A 12500-nucleotide genomic window follows, 5' to 3' on the forward strand; every position below is an offset into this window, starting at 1 on the left:
TTTACATTGTATACGACTGTCCATTCGCCCAGCAAATCAACACCTGTTGCTCGTTTGAAAATGTAGAATTTGGCCTCAAATCCAAAGTCAAGCAATCCTGAAGAAGTTTCATTTCAAACGGACTTTTTGTGAACCTTTCAGGGTCTATCCTTTCCACTAACCTCTGCTCCTTTATCCTGCTTTTCTTGTAACTGTGAAATTATCTTCCCACATCCATCCGTTAATCCCCTTCCCTCCATTGCTTCAAGATGAGCTCGCATGACCATCTCGTGATCTGTTCTACTCTGGCTCACATTATTGACTTTATTTTTCCTGCATCTACCTGTTCCACATCACCAAATTTTCAGGAAGTTAACCACCTCCCCCTCTCCACTGTTGTTTAGGTATTCCATGAACCTCGATTGTGTGTATACACTCGAGTGAGTTGTTTTCCATAAACACAATGGCTAAAGGTCAGTGGGGTCGACATTTGGACAAAACAAGCAAGGGAATAAACGAATAGGTAAAGAGGAGAGCGAGGAATGAAAGAGAAACAGCAACCTGCAAATAAGAGTGTTGGGTTAGGTAGGGTTAATGGAGGGAGGAAAGATCATGAGTAAGGATGAGGAGGTGACATGAGGTGGTGGAGCAACCGTCTGCGAATTGCTCTGGAGGGAAGAGCGAGATTTGTTTGAAGCCAAATGAGTTTTGTTTGCTTGATTCGATGGTTGCAGTTCAAGCGTTTGGCGTTGATCCTACATGGTTTAAGAAATGTACGGATAACGAAGTGATGCACACCGAGTTGTCATTTATTTATTTATTTATTTCACTTGACAATGCTTATTGCTGGGGCTGGTGGTATAGCTTGATTGATTGGTGGTGAGCTTATCTCCGGTGCAGTGCACATACATGGATCGGGTCCTTCCTTGGAAGGACCGTTTAATGACTATCCCATCTGCAGTGAAAACGTTCAAGATTCCACAGTTTATTTGACAAAGAATAGGCCTTTGGTCCAGTCCCTTTTGGTTCGCTATACCCGAGCGGGATCGTTGCTCTTCAATTGCCGTCTCAACACCTCTATTTTAATTTAACCCCCCCCCCCCCCAGTGTGAGCTGATACATATTTATGAATGGTGTCAATTTTTTTTTTTTTAAAGATCTTTTGCAAAGAACGTTTCTCACAACACACACATACACGTAGCTCAGACTTTGTGGTTTTGTGTTACAAAGTAGACATGGACAAGCACAACATATTTGCAGCTGGGTAGTTTCTACAGAATGATCTTTCACATTCACGACTCTTATGGGTATAAAGGACGCCCTTGTGATGCCGTACCATGTGACAGACCCACCCCAGCTGTGGACACATGTTTCAAACGAAACCAAAGTCCCCTTTCTCGTTGGCAGATGCGAAAGTTGGCCATCAGGCACATCCTCACGACGGATCTCTCGCAGCTGGCCGGTGTCGGTCATGCTTCTGAATCCTCGTTCGTTGGTTTGTGGAGCTCATGGCTTTATTGGTGTCTTTCTCTTGCAGCTACGAATGCTCTCTTGAACTTTTAAGGGTTAAAGTGAAGGAGCATGGGTTGTACACATTCTACGCCAACAACTCCGACGATTACAATTCACTGGATTTCCAGGTGGTTGTTTGTAAGTATCAAATCAATCCTCATTCATTACTTCTGGACAGAAAACAAACAAAGAAAACAACATGCATGGAATTTAACAGTAAATTTACCATGAGATCTGTTCAGCCTCTCATATACATCGGTTTTCGTCACGTGAGATGCGTGGCTACATAATAATCTAACTAATAAAGGGTGGGATGGCTACTAACCACCACAACTCGTTGATATCTCATAGCACCTTGTACTCGTACAATATCGTGTGTTTTGGAATCGTATCCTACCTCATTGCCCCAATGGGACCTCTCTTGGTCTATAAGCCTGATGACCTTGTGAGAGCAGTCTCACACAAGATTTCATTTTGATGATGATTGACCAGGATCTGACTAGGGATCAGAGAGTCTCGTTGGTTGCATCATTGCAATGATATATGTTTATAGGATGGATGTTCGAACAAATGTCAAAACGGTATTAATTCTTCTTTGTGGATTGCCTGAATGGCTTGATACAATGGATACCATTCTCGACTGAATTGGTGCAAAGTAATTTGTTTGCTCTATTCCAGCGGACATATCAAAAGGATCTCCGAAGTCTGAGAATTACTGGACTGTCATGGTGACAATCTCCGGCATAGCCACCGTGCTGCTGTTTGCCATCATCGTAATTGTGTACAAGTACAAAACGGTAAGTACATTGCCTAGCTTCATTTGCATAGGAGAGATGGAGGGTGGGTAGGTGGGGGGGTAGAAGTTGGGGATCTCAAAAAATGAGGAGAAACCCCCCCCCTTTTTTTATTCTTCCATCATGTGGCCTTTTGCAGAAGCCAAGATTTGAAATCCGTTGGAAGGTGATTGAGACCGTGCGCGATGGAAACAAATACATCTACATCGACCCCACTCAGCTCCCTTACGACGACCGATGGGAGTTTCCTCGAGAACACCTCGTTTTTGGTAACGAACGTGCTCACATGACGTGCACTATTTACCATTGAAGATAGCTACATGACCAGGAGTGCCGACGCTAGTAATACACCATTATAATCAATAATTTGTACGACCATGAAAACTAACTGCTTTGGCACGTCCGGTGAATAACCGCGCCTCGAGAGTCTTCATTGTGCGGTATTTTGATGTTTACTCGTATCTTCAACATACTTCGAGATTGATACGCAAGATGTCCATGTTGCAATAATCGATTATATCCCCTTTCTGTTCTTCGTGTTTCTTCCTCTTCCCATGACTTCCTCACTCTTTTTTTTCCCCAATCATGGTTGATTTTTATTATCTTCAGAAAATGAGACATTTGGCAGCAGTACTAACTGAACACTGTGATTTATATACAAGTCTGGTTCAAAGTTAGGTTCACGAACAGGGTCAGGACCCGCTCACTACCTGTGAGTCCATAACGAACCACACTGCCCTCCCGGCAGGTTACTTGCACACCAGGCTCCCAAGAGGTAGGCCATGAGTTGCGGATATATTCCATTAGCCACCTATTGATTTGCGCCGTGGGATAGCATGGAGCGACCACAAATTTCTGGTTTGAAACGCTAAGAACCTCACACAGAAAGCGAAAAGCATGATCCTTGTAGCACAAGAGGGAATTAAACAAACATTATCACTGACAGTGATGATTGATAAGACACTTACATGTATTTAAAATGCATTTTGGTTTAGCGCTATAGATCTTTTCTGTCGTTTTGGAATGTTTTCAAAAACGGCGCATTGGAGTTTATCAGGTCTTTGACTTTCTGTTTTGCAGGAGAACTTTTGGGTTCTGGAGCATTTGGGAAGGTCATGCAAGCGACGGCTCATGGTCTTCTCAAGTCGGACATGGCGACCAAGGTGGCTGTCAAAATGCTGAAACGTACGTTTGTCCCTTTTCATAAAATGCATTGCAATTATCCTTCAGTCGAATCAGAGTGCGATGCATCAGCAGACTCAGAATCAAAGGTAATAGACAATGAGTTGTGGTTGACATTTTGATTTCGATGGCAGGTGATATTTGGATTAAACGGATTGCCTGTCATGATCAAATGGCCTTTAAGTTACGGCCAGGCATTTTTTTCTTCTTTCTCTCGGGTCATGAGTTTGCTATTCCACAAACCAGGACTCAGGGTTTACATGCTTTGCTTTTGTTGTTTTTTCTTTTTTTTTTTTGCAGAAAGTGCACACAGCAGCGAAAAGGAGGCCCTGATGTCAGAGTTGAAGATAATGAGTCACTTGGGGCATCACATCAACATCGTCAATTTACTGGGGGCTTGCACTGTTGGAGGTGTGACCAAACCCATACACTTTGGTGTTTTAATGACATTATTGTGATGATTTGAGGATAAACAAAGATGTTTCTGGCCATTTGAGTGTTGCACTATTGCTCAATGTTTTAGCAGGGACTGAGTACCACCCTTGAACCTTGCCATCAGATGTAGCATCAAAATCTTTAGCTTGGTCCATTTTGTTCGTTTTCCAACTCCTGTTTTATGCATGTTTTGCATTAGAATATGGCACTTTACATACATAGCATGTCATCGTCATCCACCTGTTTTCCAATCACTGTTGGACGAAGGTGTGCATCAACTCGCGTTGGATGTATTGGCATACCTTTCCCACTTTACAAATGTGGGTTAGTGAGAGGGTTTTATCAGAAAATTGTAATTTGTTCAGGGTGCCAGTGACAATTTGCCTACTCTTTATGAAAGACACTGTGGGATATTTAACGTCCACTACCAACACAGTGCTGGCAGGCAGAATACCCAGCTTAACATCTTTCCGATGGATGGCGCACACATTGATGCCTCACCATCTATGTGAAACACCAGAATGACTGTTTATAGCTGGGTCAGGATTCAAATCCATGCTGGACAGCACAGAGGTGACTACACGTACCTCCAAAGCTATCCTATCAGCCTTGGATTTCGAGCTGAAATGGAATTCATTTTCCGAAAAAAAAATCTTACCACTTGGATCAGGATATGTATGATTCCTTCCAAAAATAAGGTAATGTCAATATGATGAGCAAATTGTTCCTTCTTTTTCAGGCCCAATCTTGGTCATCACGGAATACTGTTGCCATGGAGACCTCCTCAACTTCCTGCATCAGAAGAAGAATGACTTTCGGATGTGGAACACCAGGTTAACGGAGTACCAGAACCTCTCCTTCCTGGAAAACATTATTCCGTAAGTGAATTTTGCCTTTGACTGTAGTTTGGTGCTGGACAATGGGTTTTCATGCCGCTTTTAGACAATAGTATTTACGACAAAAAATGAGCAAGATTTTGGGATTGACCTCACAAGTTGGTAAGCTGTACGTATCTGACTTATTTCTGATGCAGACCACAGGAGAAAAAAGCAGAAAAGGGGGATTACTTGGAAATGAGACCTCGTTCCCCTGGCTTGCTTGCAAAAACTCAATCACATGACATGACGCCCCTGGTATCGAAAGGTATCACCGGTACAGGTAATTCAATATCCATGCTAGTTTTTGTTACCCAATGTGTGAATTATTTTGTTCTCTTTGATCTAAAACTGTTTTGAACTTCATCAATTACCCTCTCACCCCCCCCCCTTCCCCCACCAATCTCACTATCTCCGAGTTCTCAGTAGTACATTAACATTAGTATCTAAGGTGTTATTTTCATTCGGATCTTGTTTAGTTTTGTGCATTAGTATACAAGGCTTTTTTTTTGTTTTTTTTTTTAAATTAAAATCCATGCCTGTGATGATGCATGAATAACATTTTTCTTAGCATTCCTTTTATACATGAAAACTGTTATCTTCAATGCAGGCCTCAAAAGTGATGATACTCTCGAAGAAGAGGAAGATTTTGATGAACAGGCCGATAGACAACCGCTGGATCTGGAAGACTTGATTAGCTTCTCGTACCAAGTTGCAAAAGGAATGGCATTCTTAGCATTCAAAAACGTGAGAATTCATCGTGCATGGTCGGTGTGTTTCCAAACACACAGCGAGTTACCTCCACAAGTCTGCGTGGATGTCCTATCTTCCATATAATTGATCAATGGCTAGTTCTGTGTTCTTTTGGTCTGGTTCACTAATCACTCGTCTCTTCTTCACTTGCCAGTGCATACACAGGGACCTGGCTGCCAGGAACATCCTGATCACACGAGGCCGTGTGGCCAAGATCTGCGACTTTGGGCTCGCACGGGATATTGTGAACGACTCGAACTACGTCATCAGGGGCAATGTGAGACCGGAATTGTCTGATGTCATCCGATTATGTCCACTCTTAAAACGCACCATCACATGACAGTACAATCTTTGCTTTATGAACCTGCTGCGGCATTCACGTATCTCATGATGCACAGTCATCAAAATTATCATTGGTTCGAGCTGGATCAAATTTAACCTGGATTTTTGTTCATAACGAAGCTCAGATAGTATATTACATACCCTCGACCAGCAGTCATCGGTAAATTTCAACAGGTTTGATGTTTTCATTAATTAGAAGTTTCATAATTACCTCTGCCACCGAAGGTGGATGTAGGTTACATTTTCACCCCTGTCTGTCTGTTTGTCTGTGAGCACGATATCTCACAAAGTTATGAACAGATTCGGATGAAACTTGCTGTACGAGCTGGGTAGGTAACAAGAACAAGGCGATTAGATTTTGGTTAAAGTTCAGATGCAGATCAGGCCTATCAGTGGGATACAAAATGTGAGCTGTTCAGCCTGACAGAGGGATGCACTCTACTGAGTGCCATTCTTGTGTTAAATTATTTGCTGTTCCACCCTCTTTTGTTGCCTCACTTGCTGCCATCTTGGTTTGTCCATTGACTACGAGTAGTCTTGTAATGCCTGTAAAAGTACACTGACATTGTTGTCACATGTCATTCTCCTGCATGTGATTTATATAAAGCCCTGAAATTGGTGTAAAAAGTACTGTCATGGGAGTGCCAAGCAGGCCAATCCATGTTGTAATTTTATTCAGCGAGGTATTGTTGTTGCTGTTGTTGTTACTCTTTGTAGTATAGCATTTGAAAGTGAAAACAACAATGTAAAGATGGTCTATTTCGTTTGGTTTTCCCAAGGGAGTGCATGCCAATTTGGCCACACTGGGTACTCTGTGTCTAATGCATAATTCCTGCCGGGGCAGGTGCGACTGCCCGTCAAATGGATGTCTCCTGAGAGCATCTTCCACTGCGTGTACACAGTGCAGAGCGATGTGTGGTCATACGGCATTCTTCTGTGGGAAATCTTCTCCCTCGGTGAGAACCTCGATCCCGTGCCACCTGCCCCCCTGACTCATAGTCTCTCTCTCTCTCTATCGAGTGCAGCCTGTGGCTGCTGGTTGCATCATTGGTTGGGATGCGGCTATGCCGCTGATGCAGTGTCCCCCTTACCAGTACACTGGTGCTCATTTTGCCAACCTCGGAAGGACGACAGGCTGAGTCAACCTCCTGGTGTATTTTAATTCAGTGGCCAACGGGGCTTGAACTCAGGACCCTAGGATCCCAAGCCGCCACCCTAACCACTAAACCAACACCAGGCTCTGAATCATAGTACAGACCGGAGCGTGCAGCGATCAAAGATGAATTCCTCATTATTTAATCTTGTAAATGGAAAGCAGGAGGACGGTCACGTGCTCTTGGAGGTGGATTGAATGACAATTAGGCTTGATTATCTTCTTTAATTAAGGCAAGGTCTGAAGGCCCAGCTTTTCAAAACGTGGGTAATATTTTACTGTGCCTGGTGTAGAGAAGGGTAAAGTGGAAACTTGATATAGCCGAATTAGGCTTTGTAATAAGTGACAATGGCAGGTGAAAGGACAAGGTTCATGTCAAGAGTTACATCTGGATTTTCCGCAAGGTTAAAGGGAAACTTATTACTTAACTTAAGCTAACTTTGCTCTTCACTGGGGGTAGGAGTGATGGGGATTGGAGGAGTTTCACAACTTGCATGTGCAAATGTAACATAACTTTATAATATGTACACCTGTCTATGTGTAGATGTATATGTATAACCCATTCTACTAGTTTAATTCCCTGGCCTCTCTCATAGCATAAGCAATGTTTTAAATAAACAAGTTTTATACGTGTTGTTATTTCACAACATCATGAATAAATCGTGTTATTTTGTGTTTGATGCCCAGCGGAGACCCCGTACACTGGAATGCGGGTGGACTCGTGCTTCTACCGCATGATCAAAGAGGGCTACAGGATGCCCTCTCCAAGATTCTGCACGGCAGACATGTAAGTTTGAAAGTGACATTCCCTTTTGGTGCTGTATGTTCGGGTTTAGATGCATGTCGATTTGGCGTGAAACTCTCGGTATTGGGTTGCATGTCTGATTACATTACAATATGCACGTAAATGCCTCAACCTCTTGTTTGGTAAATTGAAATTGTAATGATTATTTTTCATGAGAATGTTATGAGTAGAGCTTTAAGGCCATGGATAGGAAAATAAGGCTTTTCTTGGACTCAAACTGCTATTGGTATAGACACAAATCATATAGTGATAGCTGTAGGCAGCTGCTATAAGTGGCACTCAGAGTGGAAATGGTAAGTCCCAGACAAAGGAATAGTATTGAATCCTGGAGTGACAGGGGTGCTGGTAAATCCCAGGAGTGAGGGGGATGCTGGTGAATCCTAGGAGTGAGGAGGATGCTGGTGAATCCCAGGAGTGAGGGGGATGCTGGTGAATCCCAGGAGTGAGAGTATGATGGTGAATCCCAGGAGTGAGGGGATGATGGTGATTCCCAGGGTCAAGGAGGCCTTTTGTGTTACAGGTATGACATCATGCTGTCCTGCTGGAATGATGAAGCCTTTGAAAGGCCAACATTTGACCAGCTTGTCGACTTGATCCAGGTGCAATTGCATCGTGATCCAAAGAAGTGAGTAATTTCAGGATTAAATGTAAAGGATCAAATCTTTATATTACTCGGCTTTTCTGGATCTCTGAGCTTCATAAGAACAAGTATAGGTTTATAGCGGGTGCCAGGCAGTGTTCCACCAAACAATTATCGGATATAGTTAACTCAGGCTTACAAGTTGTTGGGGAACAGTTCAGGAAATATTGCTTAGCAATTGAAAAGAATTCTGGTTTTAACACTTTTTGGAGCATTAATTGTTCTTTAGAGTTCTTCGATAGAATTAGCTGTCTCAATGTCAAGTCAGTTGAAGTTTTTGATTTTTCAACTTTGTATACAAATTTGGATTTAGTACGAGTGAGGGATTCACTCTTCAAAGTGATTGACAAGGTTTTTTTTAACTCTTTTAATAAGGTTTTATGTGTCAGGTTTGATAGAGCATTCTTTTCTAAAAAGAAATATTCAAGTTTTCATTGTTTTGAGAAGCAGAAGTTTAAGGATGCTGTTAGTTTTATTTTATTTAATACTTTTGTGTCTTTTCGTGGGATAATGTTTCAACAGGTTAAGGGTATTCCCATGGGTGGGAAATGCAGCCTCCTATGAGCAGACATTTTTCTTATTTTCTGTGAATTTTCATTTCTGCAGAAACTGATGAAAGAGAGAAAAAAAAAATCATGATTATCGAAAATATTATCTCATACATATCGTTATGTGGATGATATTTGTGTGGTTAACGGTAATTTTTTTGAAAGGAAGCTTCACAAGATTTATCCAGATCGCCTGATTGTAAACAGGAGTGGAAATGATTGCACAGTTGCTGCATATCTGGATGTGTTGGTTTGAGTTGGACAGAATGGTTTTAGTACAAGTGTTTATCATAAAGTTGATGATTTCAGTTTCCCTGAAGTCTTGTGCACCTTTCCAGGAAGCAATGAACCATAAACGGGTTACAATGTCTTATCATCTCAGAAACTTAGATTTCTAACAATTTGTTCATTAAACGATGTTTTTGCAGAACATTCTGAGAAGGTTTTTTTTCCATCACGTTAAACAGAGGAATTTGGCTGATTGGTTGATCAGGTCTTGTGAGAATGTCTTTAGACTCCATCATCACCTTTTATATAAGTTTGGTTGGTTTTTGTGGAAACCATTCCTATTGCATTTGATATAATAATAATAATTATGAATTAATTATTTTAGTGAGATAAATTCTTTAATTAATATTGGTTAAATATATATGTGTACATATATAAATATATATATATATATATATATATATATATATATATATATATATATATATAATTAAATCATGGAGGGATTTAAATAAAAATAAAATAAATAAATGTTATTTATAAAATACATTTTAAATAAGCATTAAAATAATTTGTTGGTAGTTGCTAAGATACACAGTGCAGCAAGTTAAAATCAGTTGTTAATGACAGTTTTGAATATTTCAGTCTATGGTTAGATGGAGGTGCTGGGTCATGGACATGTGTACAAGGTAAAGTGTTTATCGCTAAATATATCATTATATAAAGTGGTATATGATTAAAGTTATTCAAATGTAGTAATACTTCAAATAAAATTTATAATTAAATAAGTTTTAATAAGGAAATTGCATTGCTGTGTTGATTGTCTGGACACATTGAGGTTGTGGGTCCATTGATGTTGAGTAATCTACTGATGTGGACCTGCGACCTGGGTTGTGGATCCACCGTTTTAAGAGGTTCTGGGCTGAAAGAATTGAAACCTCGATGAAAAACGGTGCCCAGCTAATGATCCGGGTAATTGGGAAATCTGTAAATTGCTTATAAGTTAAGGTTATAACTTCAAATAAAATAGCTTTTGTAAGTACTTACGAGTACATAATAGATCTGTGTTTGTGTGTGTGTGTGTGTGTGTGTGTGTGTGTGTGTGTGTGTGTGTGTGTGTGTGTGTGTGTGTGTGTGTGTGTGTGTGTGTGTGTGTGTGTGTGTGTGTGTGTGTGCGTGTGTGTGTTATATCTGGCTTCCTTTTTGGGACTACAATGCAGTAATTGGGCTATATTTTGATTCTGCTAGACAGGCATTTTGAACCTGCCATCGAAAGTGCAGAATCTATAATTCAAATTGTCTTTTTGACATAATTTTAAGCATTTAGATGAAAGAGTGGTAATTTAATTGCTCAGTCCTAAACGCAAATCGGACTCACAGAAATATCGGAAATACGAAAAATATCCGTGGATGAGAGGTGTCTGGTTCGTCCTATTTCCCGTTTGTACAAGCTCATGTCTGCTGTGGATTTTACACACATACATTCAAATATACTGTAAACACACACACACACACACACACACACACACACACACACACACACGGAAGCACTCTTCTCCTTTTAGCAATAGATGCAAAAATCAGGCATTTCCATTGGGGGTTTGTGTCTGGTAGAGGAGTAGCAGCTGAAACCTGAATCCTATCCAGGTTCCTCCTGATGACCTCATCTTTGTCTATTTGGGTTCCTCCTGATACTCCATTGTTGTATTTGATCAGTTATTTGATTATCTTGTGTCACGGGAACCAAACAAACTGTATTTATAACTTAACCTTCACAACTCCCACGTCGCCAACAAGATTAATAGTAAATATCGTCCTTTTAAACTTACCCTGTACATTCACAAGCCCCAGATATGTCCTTCCCATCAGTGTTCAGATGCATCCAATCCAGAAACACAGTCCATTCACTGGTTGCTATCTGTTGGGGGTTTGTGTAGCACACGTCCATCTACTCGGGCCTTGCACCAACCCACATGGTCAGGAGGTTGCAGTATGAGCAGGTGTCCATTTGGTGAGCTGAGAAAGTTCTTCAAGTTGTTCATTGTGTAGAGGCACAGCCCTTTCTCTCAGATACTTTTCCAAGTATTTTTGACTTCATTTATAGCTTAGTGAGCCATTTCGGGTAACAATCCTTATCCTAGACACATTATATACTTTATTTCGCCCCGAACACGCAAGTTTCCTGGAGTTCTGCGCATGCACACTGAGCATTCTGGGGTGGATTACATCATTTTGAAAATCTCATTGTCTCAACACTATATAGATGACTGTCTTGCCTCTTTAGGAAAACCTACTGGTCTACAAATTCCTCGAGCCATCTTCCTGAGAGGCTAACTCGATATAGTAACCATTCACAAAAATAAAGTGAATGGAAATTGATGTAAATGTTACTTTCTGAAACTGTCACTAATGAAGTAAGTACCGTCAATACCAGAGTTCCATTCATCCATTGGTGTGCAGCACCTGGATGCTGGTTGCATCATTGCCTGAAGTGCAGCTGTGCCATTGATGTCAACGCATGTATTTGTAATTTATTCGGAATGTCAGCGATACTTCACCTTCATCGAAAGACACTATGGGATCTTTAACATCCACCAGCTAATGCGAGCAGACAGAACACCCGGCTTAACGTCCATCCGAAGAATGCTAAAATTTCTGATGTCGATTCCCTGCCTGCGGAGCACTAATCCAGCAGTTTATAGTCAGGTCTGGATTCATAATCAGATGAGACAGCTCAAAGGTACATGTGATCACTACCTCCACAATCCTTGCATGTATGCGTGAGGCATGTACGCAGGAAGTATCGAGCTGAGTAGCAATTGAGAGAGCAGGAAAGGGATATATATATATATATATATGCACAGTGTATATCGGGAGGTGCAGAATCTTCTCATTTTTTGCATATGTAGATAGCCCCAAAATGCAATGTAGAAAGAGGGGCAAATGAGCCATCATAGTCGGGTAACGTCAGTAGTGATTCCAGTGCTTTGTGACCACACAGGTTGTGGGAAGATTTCTAACAGAGCAAATTCTAACTCAAGCCGCTGACCCCACCCTTCTTCCCCAGCGGCCCCATCCTGTCTGGCTGATGTTAATCCAAATTCCTCGTACTATAAAAATGTTACCGCAACTTTGGCTGCATCTCTGGCGGATATTTTTGCCAGCCTAATCAACTTGATGCCGCGTATTAATTGCACTCGAAACGCAGACATCCTATCCAGCAACCCGTCACGTTCCCTTTGTTGGAACAACAA

General features: G+C 41.3%; 1 protein-coding gene across 2 annotated transcripts in view; it reads left to right on the top strand.

The window, feature by feature from the left end:
* LOC147014587 (mast/stem cell growth factor receptor Kit-like) overlaps positions 1 to 12500 on the top strand; it is an 84429-nt gene that overhangs the window by 69016 nt on the left and 2913 nt on the right. For both annotated transcript variants that reach the window (XM_085852657.1, XM_085852656.1), the window contains exons 7-18: positions 1517 to 1629; positions 2170 to 2288; positions 2425 to 2554; positions 3366 to 3470; positions 3768 to 3878; positions 4642 to 4780; positions 4936 to 5060; positions 5388 to 5524; positions 5685 to 5807; positions 6717 to 6828; positions 7713 to 7812; positions 8351 to 8455. In XM_085852657.1, the coding sequence (XP_085708783.1) occupies positions 1517 to 1629; positions 2170 to 2288; positions 2425 to 2554; positions 3366 to 3470; positions 3768 to 3878; positions 4642 to 4780; positions 4936 to 5060; positions 5388 to 5524; positions 5685 to 5807; positions 6717 to 6828; positions 7713 to 7812; positions 8351 to 8455 (1419 nt within the window). The remainder of the gene's footprint in view (positions 1 to 1516; positions 1630 to 2169; positions 2289 to 2424; positions 2555 to 3365; positions 3471 to 3767; positions 3879 to 4641; positions 4781 to 4935; positions 5061 to 5387; positions 5525 to 5684; positions 5808 to 6716; positions 6829 to 7712; positions 7813 to 8350; positions 8456 to 12500) is intronic.

The sequence above is a fragment of the Eptatretus burgeri genome, chromosome 13 (assembly GCF_056783735.1).
Source record: "Eptatretus burgeri isolate ZD-2024b chromosome 13, Ebu_testis_v1, whole genome shotgun sequence".
NCBI classification, from domain to species: Eukaryota; Metazoa; Chordata; class Myxini; order Myxiniformes; family Myxinidae; genus Eptatretus; species Eptatretus burgeri.